We start from the raw sequence: 16,006 nt of genomic DNA, 5'->3' as shown, positions 1-16,006 counted from the left end.
GTCTGTGTTGTTAGCCTCTTACATCATTTGCAGCGAAACTAGCCAAATTCAACCACACGTTTTAAAAGGCAGTGGGGGGAGGAGGCTGCAGCAGGCAGTGGTTTCTTTTTATCGAGATTAACCAGATGTTCTGAGCAATTTTATCCTAATTAATTTAACAGCCTGTACTCTAAATTACGTATTTCGTCTGGTTTTAATGTGTGTGAATGATGTTGTGCCATTGCAAGGATTCTATGGCCTAATTATATTTATTATGGTTCTGTTTTGTTTTCTTACAGGCTAAACATATTGTTGGCTGGTATGAACCCATTCTATTTCCATGCAGTAAATGTAACTTTACACTGTCTAGTGACTCTTGTCCTGATGTATACTTGTGACAAAGCTGTATTCAAGGACAGTCGACTGGCTTTTGTCACGGCTCTCTTCTTTGCTGTGCATCCTATTCACAGTGAGGCTGTAAGTATATATGTAAAACTGAGATAGTACCTAAAAGAAATACATGTTTATAACTTTCTAAAAAAACCAAACCTTTAATACAAAACATACCGTTTACTGTGACTCAGTGTGGTACTTGCTTTGTAGAGTAAACAGTAAAAAAAACAAAAAAAACCCAAACAAACCCCCAAAAAACCCCAACCCCTTTTTTCCCCCCAAAACAAACAAACCCCCAAACCTGTTGCATTCAAAATAATCAATAACATACATTAAGAATAAACTTCATACTTGCTGTCTTTCCACTTAATACTAGCTGCAATTCCAATTAACCATCCTAACCAGCAATGCTAAAAATAAATACACAATGTTGCAGTTGTGAGAAAATATGGATCCCCACCATCTCTCAAAACCAGAAAACTTTGTGAGGCATCTGTCCTGCTGAGACCTTGTTTGTTCCTTAAATCTTTTTTCCAGAGTCTTCAATTTCTAAACAGAAAAGGGCCCCTGTAATTCATAATGTAACTTGGTGTGTGTTCTGAACAAGATAATAGGAAAATGCTGATACAGGTCGTAGGTCTATATTGACCCATGAATTTTCTCACACAACTGTTAATTAGAAACTATGGATTTTTTTTTTAATCTTAGGAAAACAGCTTCTTTGAGTAAACTTCATGGCAAAGTTGCAGTATATAAGCTTATGTTGCTTTTCTACTAATCACAGAAAAATGCAAGATATCAAAATATACAGATAACTTGTTTTAAAATGACCGCTATTTTAATTTCCATGTAGATAAAATGGTTGGGTCTTTTCTTTCAAATGGGGATGCAGTTTCTTCTGTTTCCAGGTAGACAAGTGTATGTCTAGTTAAGATATTGTCAGGATCGTATTTTGTTATTATGAACTATTGTAAACTAGCGAGAGTGAAATGACTGCCAGTGCTGAGAACTTTTGAGGAAAGAGTGCCTTAATAACAAAAGAGCCATGAGCTTTACAGTTACCTCTTGTGTTGTCTCTGTGAGCTAATCAGCCAGGCTCCTTTAGATAATGCTGCTTTATAATATAAGCGAGGTTTTAGATGAGGCCAGCTTTGAATTTACTCTTGTCTAGATCAGAATTTGGGGAGTTTAAAGCAAATGCCAAAGCATTGAAGATTACATAATTAAGTGACCTTAAAACAGCAAAAGCTTCAAAGGACCTTTTAATTTCCTTTATGTGCAGTTTCTGAATCTTTATGAAGTGGAATGCTGAAATATTTTGTAATTTGAATAATTATAAAGAAACTTGCCAATTAGAGTTTAAAAAACTCTCATACGTACCAAGTTAGTTGCAATTTATTGTCTGTCTGAACTGATTATTAACTAACATTTGAGTAATAAGCTTTCTTATTATGTAGGAGTGAGTATTTTAGTCTTTGGGGAGGATTTTGATCTAAAATCAGTTCTCACAGTATTAAAGAATATGATTAAACGTCACAGTTTAGTGAATCAGGCATACATTTCTCTTTTTGATCCGCATTTTAATTATTTCATAATAATCCCAACCACAATTATGTTCTTATTATCTGAATCGTTTCTATAAATGCTTTTTAAAAGAATTTAACTTAGTTTTAGTCTGTCTGTATATTGTTGTTGTTACACAAAATAGCTTAATTACTCTATATAATAAAAAAAAATACCAAAATTCCTACTGATTAGGGTGCCAGGATGTAGGAAAGAAGAGAGAGACAGAAAGAAAGGAGGGGGAAAAAACCCATAAAGCAAAGGCAATTGGTATGGCTCATTGAAACAGTCTCTAAAGTTTTTTTTAAAGTACAATTTTCCTGTCTTTTTTTTTTTCTCCTCTTAGGTAACAGGTATTGTAGGCAGAGCAGATGTCTTAGCCTGTCTACTGTTTCTGTTGGCTTTTCTCTCCTATAATAGGTATGGATCTTTAATATTAAATGTTATGAGATGTTGTGAGACGTGAGGCTTTTTTTTGTGGGGGGAGAATCCATATAAAATCCTAACTATTGTATTTTATTTAAAATTGACAAAGCAAGTCCTGTCAACCCATGCTGTTTAAGTCACTCACTCTGTATGTAAAAGTGCTTTTGGACCCTTCTTTCAGTCATGCACTCAACTTGCAGTGATATTAATAAATATATGTAGCCAGTTGCTGCAGACCCTTACTCTCAATAATTTAACTGAAATTAATGGGAGTGCTGACGCAAGTATGTGTTCGCAGCATTGGGTTCATGGTTATTGAGAATATTTTAGTGTTTTAAAAATTATGGAAATGCACTTGGAAAATGTTTAATGAACTAATTAATAAATATGAAAATAACAAATTAAAATATCTATATCAAATCTGTTTTGCAGGAGTGTGGATCATTTTTATGTTGGGGAACATTTCCCTCCCACTGCCTCTCCATTCTTCTTGCTGCTTAGTTTATTTCTTGGGACCTGTGCAATGCTGGTGAAAGAAACTGGAGTCACTGTGTTTGGTGTGTGCTTGGTTTATGACTTGCTTTTCCTGTCCTACAATAGACTTAGACTGTAAGTAACTTAATATATTCTTCAAACCTTGACACCTTTTATGTGCATAATATATATAAATATATGATTATATACAGTATGATAGATGAAATTCTGTCCCCATTGAAGTTAATGGGAAACTCCTGTTGACTCCAGCAGAGCTAGGATTTCATCCTATATTTTATTTTATGTTTTGCTTGGTACAGTACTGTTGCTGGATGGGTAGCTAGCAAAGGGTGAAGAAATGATCTACAGAAACACACAACTCAGTTATAGCTAACTTTGAAAGGGTTTGATTTTTATTTTTGTGTGAATTTTGACTGGTAGTATCAAAAGTTTTTAAAGTTTATTGGCTTAATTTCTGCAGTAGCAACAAATTAAAACCCTGTAACTTTTTGTTCAAAATGTGATAACGTGAAGTTAAGTTTGATATCAGATTTAGTAATAAAATCAGATTTGTTCATTAATTTCTTAATACTTTTTTGTAACATGAATGATGCTTAAATCGGAACTCTTATGAGCCCTCAAGCAATATCTTTAAATGTTTTCTTTTTTCCCCCCTCTGTAAATCTCAATTTGTTAAATATGGAAATATTTTTTTCATCTGTTTTTGGGTGGCTCAAGAATTCCACAGCTGGAGGATTAAGCAGTTATCAACACTTAGTTAAGAAAATTCAAATCCATTCAAGGTGACTTATCACAGTCTTAGTTCTGCCAGTAACTGTATGGCTCCTTATTTATAGTGTTAAGTTCTTCTCTTTTTGATGTAGAGCCTGTTGCGTCCATCTCTCCCCCAAACATTCAGTGTTTTTAAACTTTCTACATCCTTGTCCCCTCTCTCATGTTTTATCTCTTTCCATTGACTTTAACTGGACTTAGGTATGGCCCTATGACAAGATTTCTCACCCCCCCACACACAAGTAGTACTAATCAGTGGTAAGCTATGATACATCACTAGAGTATTTCTTCTGTCTTGATTCTATTACATAACTTCACAAATGGTCTGCAAGTGGCAAGTTATGGACTTCTTTGGGGTTGGCAGACAGAATGCTTGTAGTGCGTACATTTACAGTGGATTGTGTGGAGTTGCAGGAACTCTGTGGCTAAGAATGGCAGAAATCTTTAATTATTCAGGGGAAAACCCATGAACTTATTTTATATCCCTCCTTTTCCTTGGGGTCATGTTCCAGTGGTCTCTGAACATTCTGTTTCCTTGCTTCTGTGACATTAAATAATGGTCATGCCAGGGCCAGAGACCTTACAAGAATGAGAGGCTCTGTGGCCCAGATGTGATGCATTTTAATATTCATTCTAATTTATTGTGCACTAGTGTAGCACTTTATGGTGCCCAGAATTTTGTCTGTGTGTTTCCTTGATTTTAAGGGGTAGGAGAGAACCTGTAGCGAAATGTTGCAGAGACTCCTTCCCGCACCCCCCGTTTGTTTGAACCAGGCCTGCTTTCTTTTTTTTAGCAAGTGAGCTGCCACAAAGGATAATTGTCTAATGAAATATACTGTGCAATTTCTCCCTCCTCACTCCCCATCACACTCACCGCTGTAAGCCCTCTGAGGTCTTTAAGAAAGGTTAGACTGATAATATACTGCAAGGTTCTTTTACATTTTTTTAATATTGTAGTTTGTAGAAGTTTGTACAATAGCTGAGAATCCAGTTATCCTGCCCTCCATCATGCCCAGTAGCGGTGAAGTAAATGCCAGATCTTTGCATATAGACCTCAAGGAAATGTCATGTATTGTATTAAGATAGTAGTTTGGGATAACTTTCCAATACTCCCTCTTTTAATGAAGTAAACATGAAACAAAAGAACCATCTCTTAAAAGGCCTCTTTCCCCCTTCCTACCCCCCCCTTTTGTGCTTCTCAATTCAATGAGTAATTAGGAGAAATGGAGGGGTGCATCAGAGGTTCGCACGGCAGCCTGCGTCTTCTCCATCTGCTTCGCTGCAGATTCCTCCATCCAGCAGGGAGAATGGGAAGCACCGGTTTGCTCACAAAGGGACCTGGAACTCTTGCCACCCTGCATCACCTGAAGAGCAACGGAGCAGCAGCCTTTCTGTCTCAAACAAAGCGATGTGGGCTATTCTTAGGTACTATACAACCACAAGTGGTTCTGATTTTTTTTTCTTTTTTTCTCAACAGGTTGTTTTATATCTTTGTATATTTTTAATGACAAGAATCACTTTACTTTCTTTCACTTTTATAACTATTTATAAAAAAACACCCACGATTATAATTGTTGAGTGAGAAAAAACAGGGGCGGGGGAAAGGGACGGGGAGGAGTAAATGAGTACATTTCTGCTGCTTGAGAAGAAGAAAGGACTGATGTCACTTGACAGCTGAGAAGAATAGGTATTTTTAGAGAAGACGAGTCATTAGAGAGAGGGCTTTGTCCCCCCCCCCCATCTTATCTGGTGGGATGGAGTGCTTCCTTGTGTTTCTTATCCTCCCCTTTCTCTTCCAGAGGAAGAGGATGGGGATATGATGTTGGTTTGAGAGGGGAGGCACAGATCCTTTTACCTCTAAAACCTGGTAGTGAGCACTGGTGCATAGTTTGGAGCAGAGCTGCCATATAGAAACAATCTAAATATTAACTGCTAATTTTTGCCCTGCCTTGTGCCCAAGAATTTGATTATATATAGGCTTGGCAGAATTCTATTTTTATTTTTTATAATTTCAAAAAAATAGTATCAGTTTTATTTGTAAGCATTAAAAAAATTATCTACTTAAATTTTCACAGTTTGGGGAAATTATGGGGATGGGAGTCAGACAATAATTATGTAACGACCAGTAGATGTTGAGATTCAAATAGTTAAAGCTTTATAACTATTAAAACACAAATTGTCAGCGTTACATGTCATAATATACAAAATATCCTTAAATCAAAGACTAATAAGTTCTCAAGCAGCATTTTTCTTTCTTAGCCTGTCTGTAAATTTTGATCATTACCAACTGAAATATTTTTTCATTGGTTTGTGTCTGTGTATGGTGAAATCAACCTTTACAGACATTTAACAATTAAAAATCTAATCCCTCCAAGCCTAATGATACATGGAGAAAGCTGGGGTGATGGATGATGGAACAATTTTATATCCAGCACTAAGTGAGGTGGTCAGTGCACTCCCCATGGAACTCCTCTGCAAGCCAAGCAGCACCCTTTAAGGCTGAACCACACTCTGAACTAGGGCCAGAGTCTGACATCCTTTGAATGGCAGTTAGTCAGTATAGCAAGGTGCATCTCAACGTCCTCTCTTAAATACTTAAACGTGTCATTTTCTAAATGTCTCAGTCTCTAATAGCATCTAGAAGCTTGTTTCATGGCTTTTCCTCCTTAGTAGGATACTGATACTGCCTACCCATAGTTTTTTCTGATGTTTTTACATGCTGCATCACTGGTTTTAAGAATAATGCAGATTAGGTAATGTGGTAGTGTTTATTTTCAGGCACATGAAACTCCAAAGCTGAAAATCTGAATAATTAGAGAGCCAGGCAGTGGTTTACTTTTTAAAGGAGTTTTTTCCTGAATACAGTTGTTTGAAGTGTGGGTCCCCCCCATCAAAAAAAAAAACCAAACAAAAAAACCCAAAACCTGAACAGATGACGACTTCTGCAGTACCTTTTAATTGCAATCTTCTAAGGCAGAATGACTTTTTTAAAAAGTCTGCTATAAAAAGCAGCTGCTTTTAGAAGCAGTATGTTGTGATTCTTGCTTTTAATTGCAAAATATTCTCTGGGTTTTAAAATAAGAGGAAAAATAATTAGCAATTTATGCTGTTTAAACAAAGGATAAAATTTTCAAAAGAGACTCTGCGACCTAGCGACCTGAGTGCTATCCGAAGTCAATGGGAGTTAGGCTGTTTTTGAAATAGTACCCAAAGGCTTGAGACACAGGTAAGACTTTTTGGTAGTACTTAGGCCAGCAAGGGCCAGCCAGACTCTTCCAGCAGACAGTCCCTACGTCAGATCATATGCCACCTAAATCCTTTCGGCAGCTTGTGTGCAAGCAATATTTCATAATTATGAAATCGCTCCAGAAAATAGGACACCAACGGAGGTTTATGTTTGGCTGTCAGCAACATGGTAATCATATCAGTGCTCATTAATTGTATAGTCCACAACTATGTTGTTTCTATTTATTTGCAAATTCCATTTCTTAATAGCAAAAAGGGACTCCAGGGTATGTGACCATAAGCGGGGCGGGGGAAGTATTGTCAGGTCAGGTGACCAGTCTTTGCCTTTGATCTTGTGCCCTATAATCCCATTTATGGCCAGCTATAATTGCCCCAAAATATTCTGCCTGGATTACTAGAGTGTTTTATTGTTTTGGTATTATATATGTTTCTGGTGTAATAGTGCCTAGAGACCCCAGTCAGAATCAGGAATCCCGATGAGGTAAACACTTAGTAAGATACAATCTGTGCTGCAAAGAGCCTACAATTAATTAATTTTTAATTAATGTATATGTGATTTTAATTCATGGATAACATTAATTAATGTATTTTTCCATTTGTTTCATGCTACAGATGGAAAGAACTAAAGGTGCATTCAACAAATACATTATTTTGAAATGTACCTTTCTGCTCCATTTGCCCCCAGGTTGCCCAAAATGTCCAGGCTCCCTAGTTTACACTCAGAGATATTACGATAGAGCCACAACTCGCATATCTGGCCTTTTGGGGAGGAGGATACATTTTAAAATAATTTTTGTATGGGATGCCCCTTTAATCCTTTCCTGCTTGGAGAATTCAATACAAATATATTTTGTCCACATTAACAAAATTACAGGTCACTTTAATTTGTACCCTACGCTGATCCAGATTATCGTCAACTGGGATAAATTGAGTTAGCTCCACTGAAGTCAATGATGCGATGCTGATTTTTCCCTGGCTGAGGATCTGACCCTTTGAATTTAGCCCCTAAGTACATGTGAAGAATCATGACCTAACACACACATTCAGCCACCTGACTGATTCACTTGCAGGAGAAAGCTTGTGTACCTGAAATTAAATAATTGATAGTGTTTTGTGAAGGACAAGAGCAGAATGAAGATGAATTATTAAAGGAGTCTTGCAACAAATATCCCTGTGTGATACGCCAGGAATGTGAAACCCTGCCAACTAGAAGTGATGATGGGTTGGGATGGAAGTCCTATGCGAACCATTTGTTGGAGAGAGTTTTTTGGAGTCACTGCTGGCTTTTATATGTTTTGCCACCCTAAACCAGCTAGAAATTCTCTCCCCCAGCCCTTCAGTCACTAAACAGTTTGCTGCCACTGGCAAGCGGTCTGTGTTTAGGGCAGAACTGATTCCATACAGAGGTTTCTGAAGCCTGTAAGAGAGGATACTGTTCATGGTGCCTCTCGTTGGGCATCTCTTATTAGCCAGTTCATTAAGCAGCATTGACTTTTTTTTCTTGAGTGTTGTGTCAATATCCACTGTAAATACAGGCTATTATATGCAAATCATTAACATGATAGTCCTCTGTGTCACTAATCAATAGGGTAAATGGTCCCAGATACTAGAGAACTTGTAGGATTCAAGTTGATACAGAGTCCTCATGTTCTACCTTGACAATGTGAATTTGCCTGTGGTTGTGTTTTGCTTTAAAGGGGGTGAGGGTTTGGTAATCTTGCATTTATGGAAACTAGTTAATTTCTTCCTTGTCTCAAGTGGAAATGCACTGAATCCTGGTTTCGCTTAGCATTGATCTTTCATGTGATAAAACCACAAAATAAATTAGTGCAGTTGGCCAGTCTCTGCTATTTCTGATCTGGTCATCACTAGAGCAGAGGAGTTGCAGGAAAATAGAACTGTGAGGAAGACTCCAGGATTTTTGGTAAAGATAAGGGTAAATATTGGCCAAGTGCCAGGTGCTTTAAGGGATAGAGAGTGGTAGTGGTGGGAAACTGCCTACAAAATTGGCTTATAAATTTAGGTTTTTTGCTGCATCCCAGGAGGTCTTGAACAACTAGTAAGCACAGGTGACCATAATGTCTTATGATATGGCAGGCTGATGGGCTGCCCAAATGCACAGTCCGATATCTTGTCTTGAGACCTCCACTCTTTGTCCTCTGTTTTCTCCTTTTTTTTTTTTGGTCTGTCTTCTTCATCTGTGTTTGTCTGTATTTCATCCTTTCTCTGTCAAATACTATGGTGAAACCCACCAGTATAAGCAACCAGATAGATTTATTTCCTCTCTCTCTCTCTCTTCTGTTTTGCTCTCTTTCCTCATTTCTTTATTCCCTGTGTTCTGTCTTTCTCTTTTGCTTCAACCTTTCTTGAACTCCAGCTACCTCTCCCCTCCCACAAAACATCCTTTTTGGAGCATTTCCCCTTTCCATGTGGGGGAAGCGTCCATTTTTCTCTTTCTTTGCAGGGGTAGCTGCAAAAGTCAAGTGGCGGTGCTCTACACAGAGAATGGATGCCGAGGGAATCTGTCCAGTATACTATTTAGCATCAAGAAAAGGAGTACTTGTGGCACCTTAGAGACTAACCAATTTATTTGAGCATGAGCTTTCGTGAGCTACAGCTCACTTCATCAGATGTTTACCGTGGAAACTGCAGCAGACTTTAGAGTTTAGACTTTAAAGTCTGCTGCAGTTTCCACGGTAAACATCTGATGAAGTGAGCTGTAGCTCACGAAAGCTCATGCTCAAATAAATTGGTTAGTCTCTAAGGTGCCACAAGTACTCCTTTTCTTTTTGCGAATACAGACTAACACGGCTATTCCTCTGAAACCTGTCATTATTTAGCATCAGTTTCCCTCAGCTGCTCTTTTGAGTGTTTAAAGTGTTTCTGTGCATAATGAATCAAGCTATACGTACATAACCATTTTTAATGGAAAAACAGCTATGATTGCATGACCCTTGCCAGCTTCCCTTTTTAGCTGGCTGCATGTAAAGCTCTCAGGAGCTGACGCACAGTTTTGACCACTAAGGATGGCCAGTTGTCTGCTGCTCGTGGTACAGCCAGCCTAGTAGCTGAAAGCATTATGGGATGCATTTGATGGTAGACTCTATAACATGTTTCTACTTAAACATAAAATTCTTTCTTATGTTCATTTTGAAAAATAGAAACCTACTTACTGTTCAGTATTTTATTACTTGCATTGAAAAGCAGTGTTGCAATTAGAGCTGTGAGAATAAGTGATTTTTCAGTTTGCTGACCATTCCAAAAATTTGGGGGGAGGGGATGGTTCAGACTGAACCAAAACTAAGACTTTTCTGAATTTTTCATGAATTGAAAAAGTTGGGAAAATTTTGTTTCAGACTGAACAAAATGAAATATTTTATTTCGAGGCATTTTTTTTACCTGGAGACAGGAAACTGCTCTTGTAATTTTTAAAATTTCCTTAAAAATGAAATTCCTTTTGTATGTCAGAAAGCAATTTTATAGCCAGGTTTGGATTAGAATGTCTGACTGTCATGTTTTAGCACAAACATAAAATAGCCCATATTGATCAACGAATAGTGATTATGAAAGTGCTTGGAATATAATTACTGCTAGGCTCCCTTTTATATAACATTATATCTGTTTTATAGTTCTCCTCTCCCCGGCCCCAGATTCCATTGAGTTCAATGGGAGCAAATGGGATTTGGTTATTTTAGTTTACATGATGAGATGCACTATACACTGTGCTTTTTTATTTAAAATGTTCATTGTTTTTAGTGCCCAGCATACAACTAAAAAGAAAAACTCAAATGTGTGACTCTGCCCTCCGAAGCATTTTGGGTCTTTGCCCATGTCCATGCAACAACAAAATAGCAGAGGAGGAAATTGAAAATGATATGGAAAGTATGTAGCTGCATATTTTTCTATAATTGAGGCTTCAAGATTCAGCATTTCTTGTGAAATGCCTATCTGCCATAACTTTTTAAGTTATGGGAATAATAACAACCTTGTATGAAGGAAAGGTCCTCGCTCTTAAGTGAATACATTTGGGAGAGGTGTTGCCAGAATGTTATTCATGATAACTGTAGCAAGGGCACTAGGTTATATGATATTTTTGTGGATGTTTAACTACAAAAATACCTAGACAGTTTAAAGAGACCCTGTCAAGGTTGTTGGGTGCAAATTTTAACTTCTTATAGGCCCAGATGACAGCTGTTTTCCTAGTCCGTGTGGATCAAATTCTGGGAGTGAGGCCTATCTCAGTAACTGATTTATGTCTTAATACAGGACATTTTATATAAGAAAATAAATCTGAAAAAACAACATAGGTATTGAACCTGTCAGACACTTATGAACACTCATAACTTCGCTCCTGTCAGTAGCCCAACTGAAGTCAATTGGATTATTCATGTGAGCCAAGTTTTGCACGTGTTAAATGCTTTGCAGGAGCAGGGTCATAGCGTACAATGGCTGCTGTTCTTTTTAGCCCACTGTCTGTAAAGTTATGTGGGGCTCAGGGACAGCTGTATAAAAGTAAATTGTGCCTCTGCCCTATACTTGGCTTCAACAAGTTTATGCATTGTGATGGACATGGAGCTGCTATGTAATCATCTAAGGGTAATGAGATAATTTTATGAATACTGTATATGACCTGGTCAGTGAGGTGAAGTTATTGTATGAAATATATTGCTCCAGTTTAATAGGGGGCTGCATGAAAAACGAGAAGAAAGGCAACATGATGGATCTAGATAAAACACATCTGAGCAAACACTTGGGAGAGTTGGGGGGAGGGGTCAATTACGAGAACAATGCCTTATTTCCAGGCCCCAGCCCAAAGTGACACAGCTGTTTTGCCAGGCTAGGAGCCAAGCGATCAAAAGAACATTCAACACTTAAAAAGCCACAACCATGGAGAAAAAGGGGAGTCAGCTGTCAGGAGCTGTCCAGGTGGGACAGTTTGACTCAGAGAGAGGCTCTGCAGAGAGAGAGAGAGTTTGTCTCCCTTCGCGGGACCCAGGGAATGGTAAACCTCCGGGAGAGGCAACCATACATATACAAAAAGAAAAGGAGTACTTGTGGCACCTTAGAGACTAACCAATTTAAAAAGGAGTCCACCTAGAATCCTTCTTTCTGTAGTGTTGGTAGGGAGGCCTCTGTGGATTAGTATGTTGTTCAGAGGTATTTTGGAAATATTCCTTGAGTTGGAGACGTCGAAAATAGGATTCTAGGTCACCACAGAACTGTATCATGTTCGTCTCTAAGGTGCCACAAGTACTCCTTTTCTTTTTGCGAATACAGACTAACACGGCTGTTACTCTGAAACCATACATATACACTGGCTTAGTATTTTGAGATCTGTTTTCTCCTGGATGGTTTGGTTCTAAATAAATAATACTTTGCTTAACAAAGGCTGTTTGGTTACTGTTTACCACTGTTATTGCTCCCAGGTGGAGCAGAACTGCAGGCGCTGAAGGTATGTCAGGCCTGCTTAGGTGATCACATTTGATCATAGGGGACTGCAGACCTGGATCCTGTCTGAGAGTGGGAGAATCGCATGATTCCAGCCCAGGAGAGGTGATGGCTTGAGAGCTAAGACCAGAGGGGAGATGCCCTCAGAGATCAGGAGAGGTTAGAAGTGCAGTTAGCCTTGAAATCGTGACATGTTTTCCCTATTGTGTTATGTGATCCTCTCACAGTAGCTAGGTTGCAGTAGCACTGCTCGTCTTTCCATTTTAGTGACTGCTGAGGTCTTGCCTACGTGGAGATACAGTGCATGGCAAACTGGGGGGTAAATCTAGAGTGCACTAGCTTTCTACACGCTAACTGGCGGTGCGGACCCCGCTACCACTCACTAAACGTTCTGTGCTTTGACCTACTACTGTTTGAAATAGCAGGAGGCGAAAGAGCACTGCAGAACTTTTAGTGTGCAGTAACAGAGTCCACACGGTGACTTAGTGCATTGGTGATCTATACCCTGGCTTGCCATGCTCTGAGTTAGGTTCAACCTCCCTCAGTGAGAGGCATTTTATAGAGATTGAATTTCACTTCTAGTGTTGACATTTGTAGTAAGAGGAGGCCCTGAAACATAAATTCTTGTATCAGAGGCCCAGTCTGAGGCCTGAAGCCTGAACCAAAGTACTTCCAGGCAGTGTTAAGCAAAGCTGGGCTGTGAGCCAGAGGCAGGTCCCACTCACAGAAGTTGGCAAGAAAAGGTTGTTAGAAACACGTGCACACACACACGTAAGTGCTAAGGAGAGGAACTTGCACCAAGATGGCATCAGAACACTCCACAGACATAACAAGGAACAGGCAAGTGCATCTTAAAGACAGGGTCAAAAGGACAACATGACGAATAGATTCATTTGAACTATGATGAGTAATCTGTCCTGCAACTGTATAAAAGTAGGTCCGGGAGTGCACATCTTTGTCCAGCCTAGGGGGCAGTGGAGTGTCCCGCCACTGACTGAGCTGTGTCCATTTGCAGGGAGCACAAATTTGTAGGATGCCCTGTAGAGTCTATAGGGAACTATTACTGTGCTTCGTTTGACAATAAACCTGACTCGGGTTCCTTTGTACCTTACAAGAGTCTGGTTTTTGGGGGTTCTCTTGGAGTCTGCTGCGGAGTCTGCGCAGAGCTGGGGCAGGGCACAGAGGGAACACACGCAGCCAACTGTTATCATCATCGAACAAGAGCAGAGCACCGCATCGGTAGCTACTGACAACAACATTCTCTAGGGGGACCAGCACTAGGGGGGATGAGACAGTTTGCTAGTAGGTTTCACAGGTATTAAGCAGGGGAATAGTGAGACTTAGGAGCATTGGCTTCCATTCCAGGCTCAGGAGGGGCGTGTTCTCTAATGGACACAGGCTGTTCTGCCCTGGCCTACACTTGTCTATTCCTCATGCCAGAATCCCCATCCCATTCCCATTCTCCCCTTCTCAAGATTTTTCATTTCAGGCTTAACTGCCCTGCCCAGCAAGTCCTCGTCTTATCCCTTCAGACTTCCCACCCATTCGTTCGTTCCCCCGACTCCCCCAGTCTCAGTCTCCTTGCCCAGACAGCCCAGCTCCTCCTCTGATTTGTCTCTCTTCACGCTCCTACTCTTCAGTCGTTTCTATGCCTCAGACATGTTCCCCATCCCCACTGGCTGTCAGTCCCAGTCTCTCTCCCTGAGCTTCTTCTACTACAATTTGTGTGCCCCCTGCCTCTTTTGTCTCTGGCTCTTTGCCAAGCCAGTCCCAATTCTTTTCTTGCACTTGGCTCATCATCAGATCTGTCTTCCTTCTCCCTCCCCCCCCCCCCCCCCCCCCCGGTTTCTGGTCCCAGCCATTCCCAGTCTCTCCCCTTGTTCTTCATCTGCTCTGTCTGTCCCCACCCTGGTTTCACTCCTAGTTCTAATCTCTTTGCACAGCCAGCCCCATTCTTAGATTCTCACTCCCCTGCTTTCCCCAGGCTCTTTGTCCCAATCTGTTCCCCCAGGCCAGTCTCTTGTCCCTCCTGCGTTTGAATCAGGCAGCTTCCTCCTCCAAGCTGCCTGGGTATAGGGGGAGGGGTGTTTATTGAGAGCCCAGGACAGACGCTTTGCTCTCAGTTCTGATGCTTGTCCCCAGCCTGGTGCATAGCAGCCCGGAGATACAATTGCAGGGAAAAGGGCATGTGCTAAGTCTCTGACTGAATCAGGGCCTTAGTAAAGATTTTACAATCTGAGGCTTGATTCTTCACTCTCTTACACTGTTTTTATGTTGATGTAATATCAGTAGGGTATAAAAACTGTGCCCTTAAGGAATGGGAGCTATATCAATATAACCGTTTTAAAAGAGACCAGCATAACTGCAGTTTTATTTCACTGTTTTATTGGCTATTTTTAATACTGGCAGTTTATTTTAATTAGAAACAGAGCAGGTAAATCCTCCCCTAAGCATGACAGCTATAATAATATTAACATCAACAGCCAAAATCTGTTGCTGATGGAATTATCTCTTCTACTTCTGCTTCTCTTGGCCATGCATTTGCTCAGGCAGTTTATAGTAATTGCACATTTGGATTTGCATTGCGAACACCACTGGCCTATTTGCATGCACAAACCCAAGAACTTGTGCATGCAAATGTACCAGCATAAGAGATTCAGTGAAAAGGTGCCCCTCTAGTACTAGGTAATTTGCATTGGCTTTTAGGATAATTATTTTATCTTTATTTACAGAGATTAAAACATTTTTATTTTTTTTCAGGAAGAGATGGAAAGTAAATAACATATTCATTGGTCAGCCGTGTGTGACAGGGTCCAGGGGCCCTGTTTTTTTTCCAAATAGCAGCAAGTGAACTAATCAGTTAGGCCTCACACAGGTGTACATGCCAGGATAGCAGGGCAGCACTGGGACTGGTATTAGTTTACCTACCTGTTCATGGTTCATTAGCTAACTTTTAAAATATCAATACAGTCAAAGAAACAAAATCTAGGGAAAAGCCTCACATTGAACAAAATGGCATGAGGAGGCAAAGGTAGTCAAGTGTAGGGAATTTTTTCTCACAAAGGATGTTGATCACCTAGGGTAAAATTAACTCCATCCAGAGGACGAATGCAAGTCCTGTATGCCACTGAAGTCCCACTTAAAATCTTGAGTTGCAGGCATTTACCATACAATGTTACTAAATGAAAATCTCTAACTTGTAAGTGCAGTCTGTGTGTTCCAGTGTTGATTTGTGGGAGGCTGTATGTATTCCATCCACTTCACAGTACTGCCTGCCTTTTCACTGTACATGACAGTCTCATTAAATTGATATGGAAATAGATTCAATGTCCATTGTCATTGGGCTTCCTTAGAAGCACTTAAATTCAGTGTCACGGAATGAATGGTGTCTGAGAAATATAAATGCTTGAATAGCATGGACAGAGGAGTTATTTTTTGAGTGAACCAGGCCAGTTTTGTGTAGGGGTTAAAGCAGGGTGGGCAAACTTTTTGCCTAAGAGCCACATCGGGGTTCCAAAACTGTGTGGAGGGTTGGGTAGGAAAAGCTGTGCTTTCCCAAACCCTAACCCTATCCGCCCCGTCCCACTTCTCACCCCCTGACTGCCCCCCTCAGAACTACCAACCCATCTAACCCCCCCCACTCCTTGTCCCCTGACTGCCCCCTCCTGGGACCCTCTGCCCCTAA

The 16,006-nt window shown here is 40.0% G+C and overlaps 1 protein-coding gene across 3 annotated transcripts in view; it reads left to right on the top strand.

Moving 5' to 3' along the window:
* The window catches only part of TMTC1 (transmembrane O-mannosyltransferase targeting cadherins 1), a 179,519-nt gene that overhangs the window by 15,350 nt on the left and 148,163 nt on the right, over positions 1 to 16,006 (top strand). For 2 of the 3 annotated variants that reach the window (XM_048829275.2, XM_048829264.2), the window contains exons 2-5: positions 279 to 456; positions 2,282 to 2,355; positions 2,794 to 2,970; positions 4,846 to 5,052. In XM_048829275.2, the coding sequence (XP_048685232.2) occupies positions 279 to 456; positions 2,282 to 2,355; positions 2,794 to 2,970; positions 4,846 to 5,052 (636 nt within the window). The remainder of the gene's footprint in view (positions 1 to 278; positions 457 to 2,281; positions 2,356 to 2,793; positions 2,971 to 4,845; positions 5,053 to 16,006) is intronic. The other variant, XM_048829284.2, reaches the window with a different exon arrangement.

The sequence above is a fragment of the Caretta caretta genome, chromosome 1 (genome assembly GCF_965140235.1).
Source record: "Caretta caretta isolate rCarCar2 chromosome 1, rCarCar1.hap1, whole genome shotgun sequence".
Taxonomy (NCBI): Eukaryota; Metazoa; Chordata; order Testudines; family Cheloniidae; genus Caretta; species Caretta caretta.
Note: the sequence above shows the minus strand (reverse complement) of the source record. Positions and strands in the feature narration are given on the sequence as shown.